The sequence below is a fragment of the Rhineura floridana genome, chromosome 3, assembly GCF_030035675.1.
Source record: "Rhineura floridana isolate rRhiFlo1 chromosome 3, rRhiFlo1.hap2, whole genome shotgun sequence".
Lineage (NCBI taxonomy): Eukaryota > Metazoa > Chordata > Lepidosauria > Squamata > Rhineuridae > Rhineura > Rhineura floridana.
The window spans coordinates 181,978,341-181,996,305 of NC_084482.1; the positions used below are offsets into that span (position 1 = coordinate 181,978,341).

At 42.5% G+C, this 17,965-nt stretch overlaps 1 protein-coding gene across 1 annotated transcript; it reads right to left on the bottom strand.

Moving 5' to 3' along the window:
• Window positions 1-6,429: 6,429 nt before the first annotated feature.
• On the bottom strand, window positions 6,430-16,913 carry SNTN (sentan, cilia apical structure protein). Its single transcript, XM_061622057.1, has 5 exons — window positions 16,810-16,913; window positions 15,940-16,314; window positions 15,103-15,137; window positions 14,192-14,331; window positions 6,430-7,834 (listed from the first exon to the last, which is right to left on the bottom strand). The coding sequence occupies exons 2-5, from the start codon at window positions 16,050-16,052 to the stop codon at window positions 7,676-7,678; spliced, it is 447 nt and encodes a 148-aa protein (XP_061478041.1). The 5' UTR covers window positions 16,053-16,314; window positions 16,810-16,913; the 3' UTR covers window positions 6,430-7,675.
• Window positions 16,914-17,965: the final 1,052 nt, after the last annotated feature.

Here is a 17,965-nt window from a genome sequence, read left to right on the forward strand (position 1 = left end):
ACAGGCCTGAACTTGCAGTTGCTCAAGGTGAAAGCCTGCACTGCCCACGCACAAAGCTATAGAGACAAACGCCTTCAAAGCAAACACAGAAAACAGGTAACTAGATTGTTAGTGGCCTTGCTGGTCTCACAAATTACCCGATGATGTATATTAGAAGTGAGACCTGCAACAAAATGCTGCAGTGTGGTGTACTTCTGTTCAGGATTCCAGACAGTTTGTTCCATTTCCCCAATTCTATGTCCACTAGCATGCTGTTTTTGGAGTCCTGACCCCCCAACCCTCCCCCCAGGATGTTTTGTACTTTGGTAAACCTTGGTCTGCTGATACCTGCTTTTTGTGCATGAGTGATCATAGGAATTTTAACTTGCTGCAGCTGTAAGGTGTTTGACGTTTTTATGGTTGTAATTGCTGATTCATTTTATATGTTTGTTTTATGATTATTCTGTATTAATAAATAACAGCCCAGTGGTGACAAGCAAACCAGTAGTGGCTGTGTGGGCACATGGAAAATGGGGTCTGTATGTGGTGGGGAGACACATGGCAATATCACCATTTTTCCCTCAGTAGGAAGGAAGCCTAATATATTTCAAGGCAGTTACTTCCAAGTAAAACATACCAAAGCCAGCCAATTGTGTTTCATATGTCACACATGTGGAGGGAATGAAATAATGTGGACACAGAGGGAAGTGCTTCAACAGACATACCGCAGCACACGCGCAGACTGTCCAGAGTCAGGCTAGCAGCAGCAACGACGACTTCTGTGATGGTGGTGGTTGTTTGCTGCTCTCACAGGCCCGCCTCCCAAATCTCAGGTGGGTGGTGGTGGTGGTCAGCAACTTGCCGGAGACAATTTATTATGCCAAAGGCATAATATCTTTGTGGAGTTAGAGATAATACTCACACAAATTGAGTGAAAGCTACAGATTTATTAGCAATTAAGAAAAGCACTCCGGTAACAGAAACAGATAAGCCTCATTTTCCTTCTGCTGCCAGGGACCCTCAGGATGACAGCAAACGGACCCCTGGGGCTTTTGACACACAGCACCATCCTGGAAGCTGATCTGCACTGAGTCCCAATATGGGACAGTTTTGCAGGGCTATTTAATACTCTTAAAGCTAATTGTCTATACCTGCTAATTGGATCATTTCTTGGTGCTTGTGATGTTTACATTTTTGCAAGGCTGGAAAAGCACTTGGCAGACAGCCAAGACAGATCCTTGACCAGCTCTCTTTCCAGATGCCAGGTGGTCACTGTGGGATGCCTGGGAGAGTAGTGAGCTCATTCATATGAAAAAGTCTTCTCTCTGGGAGAGGGCTAAACAGCAAACATTCTCATATGCCTAGTGGGACAGGATAGTCAGAGAACAGTCAGAGAATATTTCAAACCATTTTACAAAATAATGATTATGGGTTGGCATTAACCAATTATATACCTAGTTTTATGCTTCTTAGTCCTAAAGGATCCTTTGGCACGCAAGGAGCAAATGCAGTGTGCTGATATCTAAACCTCCTTGAAGTACAATTATCTTCTGGATTTATGCCACTACGTTCAGCATTCCCTCTTTGATTACTTAGCAACTATGATTAAGTGTCCTTAGCAACATTGTTACCTGCTGAAGCCTTAGACAGTTGCCTCCACATTTTGCTTTCTAACTTTTTTGTAGATATCTGATTGACTTACTTTATTAAAAAAATGAAAACTAAGAGTCTGTGCCCCCTTCTGGTGTGGGACCCACTACATGTGTACCCTCTGTACCCACTGTCAGTGGCTCTGCATAAATCTCTTCCTCCCCCTCAGTGTGCCCCAGCAAGGTGCTAGGCCAGACACTATCCCCAGTGACAACTTTTTCTTGAACCCAGAAAGATCCATTGCTTCCATAATCCCAATCTGATTGCTCCAATAGTGGGGAGAATATTCCAGACATCTACAGCAGTCATTGTTTATCCTTTAATTGGAGATAGTGGGGACTGCGCCATAAGTTTCAGTTGGGGAGACCTGAGGAGTTTCATCTTTGCCGTCGGAATTTACACAACAAGCCACATCTGCTGAAACACTCTCTTTTGTACAACTATTAAAGGTGCAGGAGCCCTGTCTTCTTTTGTATCTGGCCACCCTAGAAGGCTCTCCCTGCTGCATTACAGGAGTCCAGCCTTGAGAGACAATATAAATGTAATAGTTAAGAATGTCACACTAGGAATGAACACACATGAAGTTGCATTAAATCAAGTCAGGCCTTTGGTCCATTTAGCTTAGTACTACCTATTTACACAGGATTTCAGACAGGAGTATTTCCCAGCCCTACCTGGAGACTCTGGGAATCGAGCCCAAAATCTTCCACACGCGAAGCATGTGTTGTGGCACTGAGCTACAGCTCCTCCAACCAGCCATAAAGTTCATGGAGTGACCTTATGCCGGTCTCCTTCTCCTAAGCTAGCTTGAATCACAGGGTTGTTGTCCTGATATGTGGTGTATATTACCCTGAGTTCCTTGGGGAAGGGTGGGATAAAAATGCAAAATGCAATCCATCACAGCATTACTCTTCCAGGAAAGGGTAAGTCACTAGGCTCCTGGTGCTAGGCACTGATATGAGAAATGCAAGTTGCCATAGCAGGATGCTTCTTGTGTCAGTGAGCTAAATCTGTTCCTTAAACCCATATATTTTACTCCTTCATTAGCACCAAAGGTCACCAGTGAATGGGCTAATTTCCCCCCGTTTCTCTTTCTTCCTGCATAAAGAAAATAAGTGCATGCCAAGGCTAAAGGACCGCCCACCCGCCTCTTCTGCTCAGGGAAGAGAGAGAGGGAAAATGAAGGGGTTGGAATATTTGTAGAAGCACTGATACCTTTAGGGCCTTTCAAGGGCCTTTTCCTTCCAACTAATTATTTAGACACTTTTGTCCTTTTAAAATAGGGGAGTTTAAAATATAATTAGCATGGGAGGCAGGGTTTGCTAGGGTTTATTTGTCTCACTTTTACATGTTGTATTCTGAATGCTTGCTGTCGATACTTCAGTAGTCCTGAAGCCTGGTTGTCGTAGTGCCATGTGTGTACCCCTGCTCACTTGTTTTCCCTTAGCTATCTACAGCTGTTGCCAGCTCTCCCATTCAAGTTTCTGACATACCGAACAAAGATGCAGCTGGTGCAACTCCTGCCCCACTGCTTTTTCAGTCCTTGTGTTTCAAGGGACTATTGTAAGACTTCTGCGTACACACAGAAGGCACCTGCTGAATCTCTGTTGGAAGAACATTCCAGAGAACTGGGCTGATGACACTGAAGGCTTGATTTCGTGTTGTTGTTAAATGAGCCTCACCAACTCGGGAGGGGGGGACCAAAGCCGCTCCTGCAGATGATCTCAGTAATCGAGCTGGGATATAAGGCTTCAGGCAGTCCCTAAGACACCTGGACCTAAGTTGTTCAGGGCTTTGTAAATTAACACAAGGGCTTTGAACCTGGTTTGGTAGTGGATAGGCAGCCAGTGCAGATGCTTTAGAAGTGGTGTCACATGTTGTCGGCCATGTGCTCCCATCAGCAATCTGGCCACCACATTCTGCACCAGCTGAAGCTTCCAAACTAGGGCCAAGGGAAGCCCCACATAGAGTGCATCACAGTAAGCTACCCTCAAGGTTACCAACACATAGATTACAGCAGTCAGACTAACTCTGTCCAGGAATGGCCATAGCTGACAAAAGAGACAAAGCTGTTAAAAGGCACTCCTAGCCACAAAGGATATTTGACCCTCTAGTGACAAAGATGAATCCAGGAGTACCCTACACTACGAACCTGCTCCTTCAGAGGGAGCGTGGGTAACTGGACAGGTAACTGGATGTGGGAACCACCTACCCAAAGAGCCTTCATCTTCCCAGGATTCAAGCACAGTTTATTGGCCTTCATCCAGTCCATTACAGCCTTCAGACACGGATGCAGAGTGTTCACAGCCTTTCCTAATTCAGATGTTATGGAGAAATAGAGCTGCGTGTACTTATGACACCTTGCTCTAAAACTCCTAATGACTGCTCTCAATGGCTTCATATAGATGTTAAATAGTACTGGGGAGACAACAGCACCCTGCGGAATCCCATAGCACAAGTGCCAGGGGGCCAAGGAACACTTACTAAGTGCTACTCTCTGGGCAAGGCCCTGAAAATACGAGCAGAACCATCGTAATACAGTGCCTCTGATACCCATCCCACTGAGTTGATCCAGGAGGATACCATGGTCAATGGTATCAAGTACCACTGAGAGACTGAGCAGAGGTGTAAATATGTAAGTATAAATAGGGATGGGGCAGCAATTCAATTTAGTTTGTATTTCAATGCAAACCTATCAAATTTGCACCTTCTGAAACAATACACAGATCAAAACACAGCCATTCTTTGAAATTCACACTTCTCTTTCAGAATGCAGTTCTTCAGCCAAGTGATATGTAGAAAATGCATATATTAAAGTGTGCATTAAAAATGCATATATTTGTGACAATAAAGTGCAAAAATGCTTTATATTAGGGTACATTGCTTTGCAAAATTATGTATACTGGCTGCTGAATTTTCAGGAGGAGTTTTAAAAAAATCACAAGCTGATGTGAAAATGTGGAGCACTGGATTTCAGGTTAATAAAATGAGAAACAAACTAAAATGGACAGATTCTCCCATCCCTCGGTGTAAAGCAGGGTTTTCTTTGGTCAGACTAGGACGGTCTTGTGTTGCATTCACAATAGGGTAGCCAGATGTAAAAGAGGACAAGGCCCCTGCATCTTTTACTAGTTTTGTAAAAGAGGGAATTTAGAATGTTCATGCGAGTGACATCTGCTGAAACACCTTCTTCTATGCAACTGTTCAAGGTTCAGAAGCCCTGTCTTCCTTTGCATCTGGAAATGGACTGCCTTCAAGTCAATACCGACTTATGGTGACCCTATGAATAGGGTTTTCATGGTAAGCGGCATTCAGAAGGGGTTTACCATTGCCTCCCTCTGAGGCTAGTCCTCCCCAGCTGGCTAGGGCCTGCTCAGCTTGCCACAGCTGCACAAGCCAGCCCCTTCAAGGACCCTATATTTTCAGTCTTTTTATTTGACTGCAAGGATATCTCAATCTTCTTCCAGGGAGCTCAGGGCAGCATACACGACACTCCTTCCCACACAATCTATCTTCACAACAACCCTGTAAAGTAGGTTAGCCTGTGAGATAATGACTGTTCCACAGTCACCCACTGAGCTTCATGACCGAGTGGCAATGTGAACTGCAGGTTTATCCTAGTACAGTACTCAAAAGCTACACAAGGTATCTACGGCCCTGCAGCTGAATCAGAGCAGAGCCAAAATATCACTCAAGTTGAATAACATCCTTACAACTTGTCATGGGCTTTGTTTTAGGCAGTTTGGTGTCCATTAGGGCTGCACCCATGTAAGCCACTTTTAATATAGTTGTGTGGAAGAGGACATTTCAGCAGGTCTATCTTGCATGACAAGATACTTTTCTACACAACTGTTAAAGGTACAGGATCTGGGTACCATCGTGGTTGAAGTATCAGATTCCACAGCAGATGAAAGGATTTCCAGAGTCTTCACAAAGGAAAGACATTATGTTTATGCTCATATAAATTTTGCCCTTAAATTATATTCCAAATAAAAATAAAATGTCTGGGGAGTAAAAGAACTTCTCATGTACTGTAAAACACTCAGCTTGAAGTTCCAGATTTTTTTATATAAACAGAGACTGGTGGAGCTATACAGCAGCAATCAGACAAACCCTCTTTTCCAAATAAAACCAATATTTTGAGAGTAAAATAATTTTTTCATATACTATGAAACATTCAGCTTGAACCTCCAGAATTTTTTATAAACACAAGTTGGTAGAGTTATAGGGCAGCTATCAAGCTGCCGGTTCCCAGATAAATCCTCTGACTGTTGCAGTCTCTCAGCAGAACAGGAAAAGCCTAATAACGTCATTCATAAATGTGTTTTCTGAGAAAGTGCTTAGGACTGCAGGCTTACACCATGATCCCATGCATTTTTATTCAGAAGTCCTACTGTGATCAATTAATTTTACTTTCAAGTAAATGTGCAATGGAGTGCAGCCTTTTAAAAAGGTTGAGTTGCTTAGGGCTGCTTTGTTGACAGCAATCCTACAACCTGACATTTAAATATTAAAGAAATGTCTCCCCACTCCCCCTTGCTCAACATGGAATGGTTCTGTTCCAGTTTTCAGGCCATCTGAGATTCCAGCTGTCACAAAATTGGCTCATAGCAGGTTTCTAACTAGCTAAGAGAAAGCCAAGATAGACCAATTTCAGGATGACTGAAAGTACTTCATGGGAAATAACAAGTTAATTCAGCACTTTGCACAGCTCTGTATTTTTTGGGAAAAATACTTCATGATTTCTCTTTGATTTGCATTAATTTTATTCATTGTAATGCATTAATTACAGTAGTCAGAAGAAGATTCAGTTCAATCTTTCCATTTAGTGTAATAAGCCAATCTTGAGTTGCAGCATCCAAAATCCTTAATATTAACTTTAGGTACTTTTCCATGCATTTTACCAGTGTATGTACCAAAGAGATAAAACTATTTTACTTAAATATTGTGGATCCAGTCCTCTCTCAAGGCTGGTTGACATACTCACTCAGCTTGGGTTCTTGTGATGTAGACTTTATGTGTGTAAACATATATGGGGATGAAGATGGAGTTTAGTGAGGCCAGAATAGCTACATGCATCATCTAATGCAGCCTTTCCCAACCAGTGTGCCTCCAGATATTGTTGGTCCACAATTCCCATCTTTCCTGACCATTGGCAATGCTGATGGGAGTTGTGGTCCAACAACATCTGGAGGCACACTGGTTGGGAAAGGCTGATCTAATGCCTTTTCCATTGCCCCAGAAGGTGCACATTCCCATTCTATCTTGACTGTTTGTGTGGATGGGAATACTTATTCTCATAAGGCAGTGGTGGGGAACCTTTTTGGCCTGGTGGTCCAGATCTTTACCTTCTGCCCACCTGTCAAAGTTGATATGCAGGGTGGGGGGAAGATTCTGCTTCACCCACAAGGAACACGCTGGTGAAGCAGCACCCATCAAGACTGAACTCTCCACTCGCCAGCTGATAAGTGGAGGGTTCAAATCCTGCTCTCTGCAGGAGTTTGCCTCATCAGCACGCTTCCCATAGGGAACACACCAGGGAAGCAGCACCAAGCAAGGTTGCACTCTCTACTCACCAGGTGATGAGCAGAGGAGTCTGCTTTGAGGGAAATGGCCTCACAAGCCAAACAACCCCCTAGCTGGTCAAGCTTGGCCTGCAGTCCAGAGATTCCCCAGCCCTGTATCTGAGGCCAACACACAAAGCTATCCCTCCCTTATTGTGCATTACTGTATCTGGATCAGGGCCAGTATCTGTTTTTTGCCACACTGTTTTATCCATTATTATGTAATTTATATCAAATGACTCTTAAAGTCCAGACCTGTTCATATTTACTGAAAAGTTTAATGAGACTTACTCAGCTAAGAGTGTACAGGATCACAACCTATTCCTAGCTTTGGCTTTCCTGGTAGTTTGCTCTAATCCATGGTTTTGCCAGGGATACCAATGATCTATCTACAGTTCTGGAAACTGTCCATAAAAATAATATTTCCCCCCTTAGTTTCTCTCCCTACCACACAATTTGTCTGTTCTGCCCAACATGCTTTATCACTTAGTTTTTTGCACACTTCGTATCTCTTGCCGGAGATCGGACATCAGGGTGAGACTTAGCAGCTGAACCATGAAGTCTTCAAAGTCAATGTGCTCATCCTTGTTCTCCTCAAGAGCAGAAAGGATTTCCTGGTATTTCGGTTTGGTTTCTTGACCCTGTGAAAGAATGAGTCAGATTGTGGAGGCTGCTTTCCCCATCGCTGCTTAATGAGGAGAGCAGCTCAGCAACAAAGCTGGCTTCCTGGGAAGGTTGGAGAATCGGGGTCCATTTAAGAAGTTCCACATGGCATGAGACTATTAATAGAAACAATCAAATGGACCAATGTACATACACAAAATGTTTTTGCTAGGAAAAGGCTATGTTTGACTGACAAGGATTGATATAGTTTGCCTGTTGAACTTGAATACCGGATTCATGTCCCATAGAAGTGTTGCTAATGAAACAAGTTGCTTAAACAGAGTTATAACCCTTAGACATTTTGCCTTTAGGTCCTTCCATGGAAATACACAAAACAATAAGAGAGAACCAAGATTTCAAAGTATAAAAAGAGAAGAAAAAAACCCAGACCCCTTGTGGACTTTTTTCTGTCAGAGTTCTCATAATTTGTTGAAATTCATTAAAAATCAGCCGTGTTCACTGAGTACGTGTAATCCTCTTACTGACCTTGCCCAATACTCTGACTTTCATCATCTGCAGTTTAAAAGTTTAAAAAATGCCTGGCTGATTTTTAATTAATTTAAGAAATTTTACATTGAACTCAATAATAATGTCGGGCATGCTCAGTAAGAACCAACTGTCAGTGTTTTAAAAGCCAGATTCACAGCTGCTGGGCTTGCCTAATCAGGGGGCCACACCTATGCCAGACTTTGATTTCACTTTAGACAGTCATGGCTTCCCCAAAGAATCCTAGGAAGTGTAGTATGTGAAGGGTGCTCAGAGGAGACTCCTATTCCCCTGGCAGAGCTTCAGTGGCCAAACTGGTTTAACAGTTAGCCACTCTGGTTGAAGCTGTGAGGGGAGCAGGGCATCTCCTAGCAACTCTCAGCACCCTTCACTAACTACACTTCCCAGGATTCTTTAGAAGAAGCTATGAGTGTCTAAAGTGAAATAAAGGTCTGGTGTGGATGTGGCCAGGGACAGCTTTGGTTTAAATTTGGGTGGGAGGCTACATGTGCCTGCTGCAGAATAAAAAGTTGGGGAAACGCTGAAAAACAATGATACTGTTCACAATGCTTTCCTTTTGGAAAGGAAAAGGGCTTTCCCTCTGCCCAATGCTCATTGACCCAATCTCCTTCCTTTCCCCTCCTCCTTCCCTCCCTGCCCCTCCCCCGGGTCAGTGGGGGAGGGGCAGGGACTGGGGAACATTTTGGGACAAGCCGGGCCTGTATAAAAGGGACGGGCTCCACTTGAACCAGAATGGAACCAGACTGCTGGCACTTAAAATTAAAAAGGTAGCAGAGCAGCTTTTAAACTGACTGAGGGGGGAAACCCGACAGGAGCTGAGGAAGGTTCGGTTCGGAATAAACCTCCCCCCTGGGATAAAAACCAAAGAAATGATGAAATTTTAAAAGGGGTAGACCTAGAAGTAGGCATCGTGAGAGCAGGGGCACAGGATATAAATTCAGAAGAGCAAAATTACCACAGGCCAAACCACAAGTGCCAAAGACACTTGAAGAGAGACACTGCTTACAAGTGCCTGTACGCTAATGCTAGGAGCCTCCGAACCAAGATGGGAGAACTGGAGTGCTTGGTCTTAGAGGAGAGCATTGATATAGTGAGCATAACGGAGACCTGGTGGAATGGAGAAAACCAGTGGGATACGGTTATCCCTGGATATAAACTATATCGGAAGGACAGGGCAGGACGTATTGGTGGTGGAGTCGCTCTATACGTGAAAGAAGGCATTGAATCCAGCAAGCTCAAAACCCCAAAAGAGGCGGATTCCTCCACAGAATCGTTGTGGGTGGTGATACCATGCCCCAGGAGGGACTTAATACTGGGAACAATCTATCGTCCCCCTGATCAAAATGCTCAGGGAGACCTTGAGATGAGATATGAAATTGAGGAAGCATCCAAACTAGGAAATGTGGTAGTAATTGATGACTTCAACTACCCAGACATAGACTGGCTGCATATGTGTTCCAGTCATGACAAAGAAGCAAAGTTTCTAGATATTCTAAATGACTACTCCCTAGACCAGTTGGTCATGGAACCGACCAGAGGGATGGCAACCTTGGACTTAATCCTCAGTGGGGACCGGGACCTGGTGCGAGATGTAAGTGTTGTTGAACCGATTGGGAGCAGTGACCACAGTGCTATTAAATTAAACATACATGTAACTGGCCAATTGCCAAGAAAATCCAACACGGTCACATTTGACTTCAAAAGAGGAAAGTTCACAAAAATGAGGGGATTGGTAAAAAGAAAGCTGAAAAACAAAGTCCAGAGGATCACATCACTCGAAAATGCTTGGAAGTTGTTTAAAAACACTATATTAGAAGCTCAACTGGAGTGCATACCGCAGATCAGAAAAGGTACCGCCAGGGCCAAGAAGATGCCAGCATGGTTAACGAGCAAAGTCAAGGAAGCTCTTAGAGGCAAAATGTCTTCCTTCAGAAAATGGAACAACAAGCATATAGATAGAGGTGATCCAGTGGACATAGCGTACTTAGACTTTCAAAAAGCGTTTGACAAGGTACCTCACCAAAGACTTCTGAGGAAGCTTAGCAGTCATGGAATAAGAGGAGAGGTCCTCTTGTGGATAAGGAATTGGTTAAGAAGCAGAAAACAGAGAGTAGGAATAAATGGACAGTTCTCCTAATGGAGGGCTGTAGAAAGTGGACTCCCTCAAGTATCGGTATTGGGACCTGTACTTTTCAACTTGTTCATTAATGACCTAGAATTAGGAGTGAGCAGTGAAGTGGCCAAGTTTGCTGACGACACTAAATTGTTCAGGGTTGTTAAAACAAAAAGGGATTGCGAAGAGCTCCAAAAAGACCTCTCCAAACTGAGTGAATGGGCGGAAAAATGGCAAATGCAATTCAATATAAACAAGTGTAAAATTATGCATATTGGAGCAAAAAATCTGAATTTCACATATACGCTCATGGGGTCTGAACTGGCGGTGACTGACCAGGAGAGCGACCTCGGTGTTGTAGTGGACAGCACAATGAAAATGTCGACCCAGTGTGCGGCAGCTGTGAAAAAGGCAAATTCCATGCTACGGATCATTAGGAAAGGTATTGAAAATAAAACAGCAGATATCATCATGCCGTTGTATAAATCTATGGTGCGGCCGCATTTGGAATACTGTGTACAGTTCTGGTTGCCTCATCTCAAAAAGGATATTATAGAGTTGGAAAAGGTTCAGAAGAGGGCAACCAGAATGATCAAGGGGATGGAGCAACTCCCTTACGAGGAAAGGTTGCAGCATTTGGGGCTTTTTAGTTTAGAGAAAAGGCGGGTCAGAGGAGACATGATAGAAGTGTATAAAATTATGCATGGCATTGAGAAAGTGGATAGAGAAAAGTTCTTCTCCCTCTCTCATAATACTAGAACTCGTGGACATTCAACTGGTTTTCAGAAGCATGCTGCCTCTGACTAGGGTGGCAGAGCACAGCCATCATGGCTAGTAGCCATTGATAGCCCTGTCCTCCATGAATTTGTCTAATCTTCTTTTAAAGCCGTCCAAGCTGGTGGCCATTACTGCATCTTGTGGGAGCAAATTCCATAGTTTAACTATGCGCTGAGTAAAGAAGTACTTCCTTTTGTCTGTCCTGAATCTTCCAACATTCAGCTTCTTTGAATGTCCACGAATGTTGTCACCATTCACCGTATGCTCAGAGGCACAAGTTACCAAGTTCTTGCAAGCTACACAGGAAGTGGATTGGACTGTGAAAGACCAACCCAAATTGTGTTTGCATTTTGACCAATTTGTAGGGCACTACAATATCTCAGAGAGGAGGACAGGTCTCCTGCTCCCCTGGTCCATTCACTATAGCTACCCAATTTCCCTGCTTTTTAAAGTTTGATAGAAATATCTGTGGGCTATAGGTACGTTCTTAAACTGCAACGTTTTTTGCCTATTAGTGAATACTTATTGGGACAGAGTATGAAGAAATATTTATATGAGCATGATTATCAAATAGGCTTATTATTTACACAACCTGTAAAGATATTTACAGTGCAATCCTATGTTTGTTTACTCAGAAGCAAGTCCCAATGTATTCAGTGGGGCTTACTCAAACAGGGAAGTGTGCAGAGACCTGCAACCTTAAGTGATAAGGAACTTGTTCTTTCAACAAGCCTTTTAAGCTGAGACCTTATCCTAGTCTGCATCTGTGTTGGAATAGCTTTTTAATATGTTGTTAAACCTTTTTTAAAAAATATGTTTTAAAGTTTTTTTAAAAATGTTTTTAAATATGTTAAATTTTAATATATTTCAAAGTCTATTTTTTTGATATTTTAAAGTGCCTTTGTTTGCCATCCTGGGCTCCTACTGGGAGGAAGGGCAGGATATAAATCAAATAATAAAGAAAAAATAAATAAATCAACTTCATTCACCCAATCCAAAATTCAGAATCATGCCACTTTAAGTTGTTTTGCAACTGTTTATACTTGTTTTTATGGGTATTGGATTTTAAAGGGATTTATTTCTTACTGTGAGCTGCCTTGGTTTCCAGTCACCAACCCTACCTCACACGGTTGTTGGACAGACTCCATCAGAGCTTGGAAATGTTACTTTTTTGAACTACAACTCCCATCAGCCCCAGCCAGCATGGCCACTGGATTGGGTTGATGGGAGTTATAGTTCAAAAAAGTAACTTTTCCAAGCTCTGGACTCCATACACACACACACACTGCAGATGTAAAAATACACCCCATATAATAGTTTATTGTAAAACCAGTTGGTCATGGCAGAACATTTTTTTAAAAATCAGTATTAGTTTCCTACATAATAAAAACAGTGATACATAAGTAAGCCCTGCCTAATTGCTTTAAAAATAGGATTGATGGGGGAGAGAAAGATTTACAACACAAACACAATTCTTTGCTATGTTCACTCAAAAGTCCCATTAATTTACAGCATAATCCTAACCATGTCTACTCAAAAGAAAGTCCTATTGAATTCAATGGGGTTTACTCTGGGTATGTGGGTATTGCAGCTTTACTCCCAGAAAAGTGAGTATTAGATTAAAGTTTCATATTGGAAAGGTTTTCAAAACACTGACCTCTTCAACAGCCCAGGGTTTCACTCCTGCACATGAGAAAAAAAACCCTGAAAGCTATATACTTACTCAATTTATCAGATTTTCAGATAAACGGGGGAAAACCAACCATTTTCTGGCATTACAGTGAGGTCTAGCCACTGCCTGGAGCTCAACAAATCACATACCTGACTTCACTTATTGGGTACAAACCTGAAAGGGCGGGGTTAGAGCAGCCAGCTAAGAGATCATTTCACAGAAGTTGGGGGCGGGCAGCTGATGTTTTGGTGTATATCTCATGAACCAGACCACCTAAACCTTAATTTAAAAAAAATTAAAACAGAGAGTCCAGAGATTAAGGTGACTCTCCCGGAGACCAGGAGAGGACCCCCCAAAACTGGAGTATCCGGCGGAAAATCACACCTGGCAACCTAGTTTCATGCAACATCAGCCATACTCAGAGTAGACCTCCTGAAATGAATGGACTTTACAAACTTAGTGCCGTTAATTTCAGTGGGTCTAATCTGAGTACAATTTAGCTGGATACAACCCTATATGACTGTATATGGAACAGGTAGGGTTTTTCCTAAAGGGAAGAGAGGGAGATCAAGTCTAAAGATCAGGCTTTACTGAAGTGTTCCAGGCTGGTGTTTGGTTTGTTTGATTGTTTGTTTTTGCAGGTGTATTCTACAGCATGTCACTGATGCAATAATAGTGCATTAGTGGTGGATTTATACTGGACCGTCCACATATCATTCCATTTTGTTAGTTCTTCTGCAATGCTTCCCCAATGTTACCATATTATTGCTGTCTGGAGGGGGAACTATAGCACAACAAAAGTGGGACACTCCTCTCCTTCTTCCCAAAAAGATTTGAGTTATGAAAAGTTATAGGGTTTCAGAAGGAAGTTATAGGACTTTTGCAGGCACAAACAGTGTTGAAAAAGGGATCAGGTGTAACCACCTCAATACCATCATTAGCACAAATAATAAGAATGCACAATAAAAAGGATGTTTGGAAGAACTCTTAGACAATTTGCCTTTAGATCCTTTTAATTCACGGTGCCTGCCCTGAATATTACACTGTCCATTCCCCCTCCCCCCACATGGAATGATGACCTGGTGTAGAATCTGTCTCCCTTTATGGGAGGTTTTAGGTTGGACCTCTGTCAGTTCTCTGATTCTATGGAATGTCCAAGAATAGGCTTTGTTCAGATTCAGTGCCAGGCCTGGTTGTTGGATGCCTTGACAGGGGACTGGGTAGGGAATAAGAGGTCTAAAGACAAACTCCTTTCAATCCTCTTACCTGCATGAAATGCACAAACTGAGTCTCAAGCAGCTGTTTAGCTTCAGTTTTGCTGAGTTTGCCTTCAGTGTCTGCAGCATTATCATAGACCAAGGCTGCTGTTGCAACAGCTTTCTCCAGATCAGAGCCTTTTCCTAGAACTGAGGGGGAAAATATATGTGGGTGGATAACAACAGTAGTTTTAAAAGATGGCAACAGTAGAGCCAGAGTCAGCAAGAGGACAATATTGTGAGGTTCCAGCAGTAACAGGGCTGACACTGCATCTATGTGTGGTAGTGGAGGTAGAGGGGAGTGGCCTGGGGAACAGCAAGCTGCTAGATTCAAGGTGAGGCTTGGAAGGCTCCTAGCAATGGTCTGGTGTGTTTTAATGTGCCCAGAACAGCAGTAGATATGCTCAGAGCTGAAACACCAGGAGAGGGCTATGATGCAGGCCTATGTAAGCCCTGTCGTTTAGAGTTGCCACCTTGTAATTGCAAAATCAGTGTGAGCCTTCCCACCCCTTGAGATCTGCAAATGGGCCCTGTTTAACATACTGGCAGTCAGAGATGCAGGAAAGGGCCTTCTTAGTGGCAGCAACCTGTTTGTGGAATGCCCTCTCCTCTGAAGTATGTCCGGCGCTTACTCTTCTTTATCTCAGCATCAATGACAAATTTACTTGTTCACCTAAACATTCTTATGAGAACTGCAGGAATAGTTCTTTGGGATGAGAACGATGTGTGCTCTGTGTTGTAATATATTTAAACTGTAGTCCTAACCGAACTGCCTTGGAAGTAAGCCCCACTGAGTTCAATAGGGTGCACTTCTGAGTAGACATGGTTAAGATTGCTCTGTAAGTTATTGTATTTAATGCTGTACCACTCCAGGAAAATAGATGGATGTATAAAGTAAACAAGTGGAGTAGACCACCTTACCTTTTATGGAAGCCAGCTGCTTGGATATTGGAATCCTGGGGAAAAACCAGACACATTACTAGCATATCTGGGTGCATAATCTTGCTAGAAATTACTTTTTGTTCACTTATTGTCAAGGACCGTGGCCATTGTGATACTTGATCATTCTGGGAGTGTTTGTAATACTGGGCTGATCACTCAGGTGTAAATGTTGCTGTCAGAGTAGAAAACCTAGTTCACACAATCGGATTCTGTTGCATGCAATAATAGAATATCTGTGTGCAGTTAGAATTTGTGCATGTGTGTATCAAGTAAGTGTGCACTCATGGTTTCAGATAAGAACTGAAACTGACAGATCTTTTGATCCTTACTCAGAAGTAAGCCCCCTTGAGTTCAATGGGGCTTATTTCCCCAGGTAACAACGTGTAGGGTTGCAGCTGTAGCTAAGTTGCTGTGTGGACTTGATCAGTGTTAATGGCAGACCAGTGAGAACCCCATCTAAGCAGCTCTGAGATTTCAAAAGGAAGTGTGGGATATAACTATGAAAATAAAATAAATAATGCATTTTTTAAAAGTTGTCAAGAAATTGCTGTTGGAGGATTATCCTATTCTCCCTCAGGTTTTAAGCATTTTAATAGAAAATATTATTAGTTTTGTTAAAGTGTTGGAAACTCATTACAGCCCAGCCCACAAGCTGTGAAACCTCTTGTCTTTTCCTCTCCTGTGGATGCACATGATGTGTGTACATGTGCACACACACACACAAACATGCACGCACATACTCACAGTCAATGCAAAGCAAGTAAAATGGATATTCCACAAGAGATTGTTACAGAGAAAAAAAGGGTTATCACTTACCGTTTGGGCATTCTTTTTGAAGTTAAATTTGTTCCTTTCTTTGAAGAAGCATCGGTTGGTTGATTTACAGAATATGATTTTGTGTCTGCAGTGCTGGATGCACAGCCACACATCTTTTACTATACAGCCTGGACGCTGTGTTGGTGATCTCTAAGCAGCTTATGTGATTGCAACAAGATAAATGCAAGCTGGGAAGGGTGAAGGTGGAAGAGCCTGCTTGCCAGCCAGGCATGTCAATAATGGGACTGCTCCCTGGTTGTTGAATTCCTGGCTGAAGGGAAATTCCAGTGATCAACAGAAGAACCTAGATGCTGCTTGCAAGACAGATGACTCAGGCTGTTTCCATGCATGGTGATAAAAATGCTCTTGAGTGTCCTGTGAATAGTTTGTGAATGTGAATTCACATTAACGTGTGAATGTTAATGTGAGATCGAAATGGGAGAGAAGTCATTTTCAAATTTGAACAACTGCATATATACCATACATTTAAAGCACCCCCTGTGTTATGGATGGACCTTGGACTCCCTCATGAGCATAGCTCACTACAAAGGCAAGTTCCCCTATTGTGAGTGCAACAGGATCTTTTGCTGGAGTTACCCGCACGTCACCCCCAAAGCGTGTATAAATCTACCCTTAACCCAATGGTGCATGCACAGAAAGTAAAATAAAGAGTGGTTTTATTAAGAGAACCAACGAAAAATATTGCAGTTTATATTTACAATTAACAATGAGCAGCTTTCTAATTATTATTCATTCATTCAGCAATACTAGATAGACTAAAACAAAGAAACTAAACTTATGCATGCTTTCACATCAAGCTCACCCACACAGAAAGAAAGGGAAAGAAAGAAACCCCAAAGTTGTGTATACCTTTCTTGGAGAGTTGCTGGGAGTCTAAGGCTGAGAGAGATATTTTCATATCTAGTCCAAAGAGCCAAAGCTCTGCCCTCGTGTAACCAGTGCTAGATCTCTCCCAAATCCTTAGCTCTGAAGTTCTGTAAATTGTCCCAAAGATGCTGGAGAGCGTTGGTAAGAAAAGCAGCTGTTGGAGCCTTCCAGAAGAGGAACTGCTGACCCCTTCAAACCCCTCCGGGAGGTGGTTAACTGAGAAAGATTATACTTGCTGGCTGAGTGGGGGGGTTGCATTTGGTTGGACGTGCAAAGTTCTGAGTAGTGGCTCTGCCTCCCTCCCCAGCTCCCTTACCGGTGGAGAGACCACCATAGCTATCTTATGGATAAAAAGAATTGTTCTATTACCTCTCTATGTGTGTGTTTATTTGTAATGTTGTTTTAGGCTACTTGGATGTGCAGCAGCGAAGGCCAGCACCTTGTAGCTGTTTTTTTTAAAAAGTAACTGAAATGCAATACTTTTGATAAAAAGGAATCAGTTACTTTCAGAGCAATTGTAGTTATAACGGTAATTACTACTTTTTGGGCCATGTAATTGTAAATGTAATTTATTACTTTTTAGAAGTAATCTTCCAAGCTCTAACAATATCCAGTTGGTGTGATTTTATAGCCTTGCCCTGTGAACAATCCCTCTACAATGGCAATTAGTCCAGCCATCTCTCCACATTAGCCATAATATTAAGCAAATTACAGTGCCTGGCTAGGAGCAACTGATAGCCTTATCCTCCATGACTTTGCTATATAGTGGCAGTTATATTTTTTTGACAGTACTCACCAAAATGAAATACCATAGTGTCTTTGTCATTTTGTACTTACACCCACAGCACTTTTATCAAGGTATGAACACCAGCACCGATGCTGTTTGTGTGGGTTTTTTTAAATGCCCAGATAGAATAATGAGAGCTTCTCCACCAAAATACTACGGCAGGGGATAAGAGTTTCAAATATCACCAGTCTCGATGATAAATATCAAAGGTCGAAGGAGACCTACCAGTTCTTAAAACAAGAGGTGTGCTTCAAATGACATATCTGGCAGCCAAGAACCCATGTTGCTTCAACAAAACTACAGAACAAAGATTGTCAGAATGGTGTGAACTCTGAATGCTTGGGCATATTT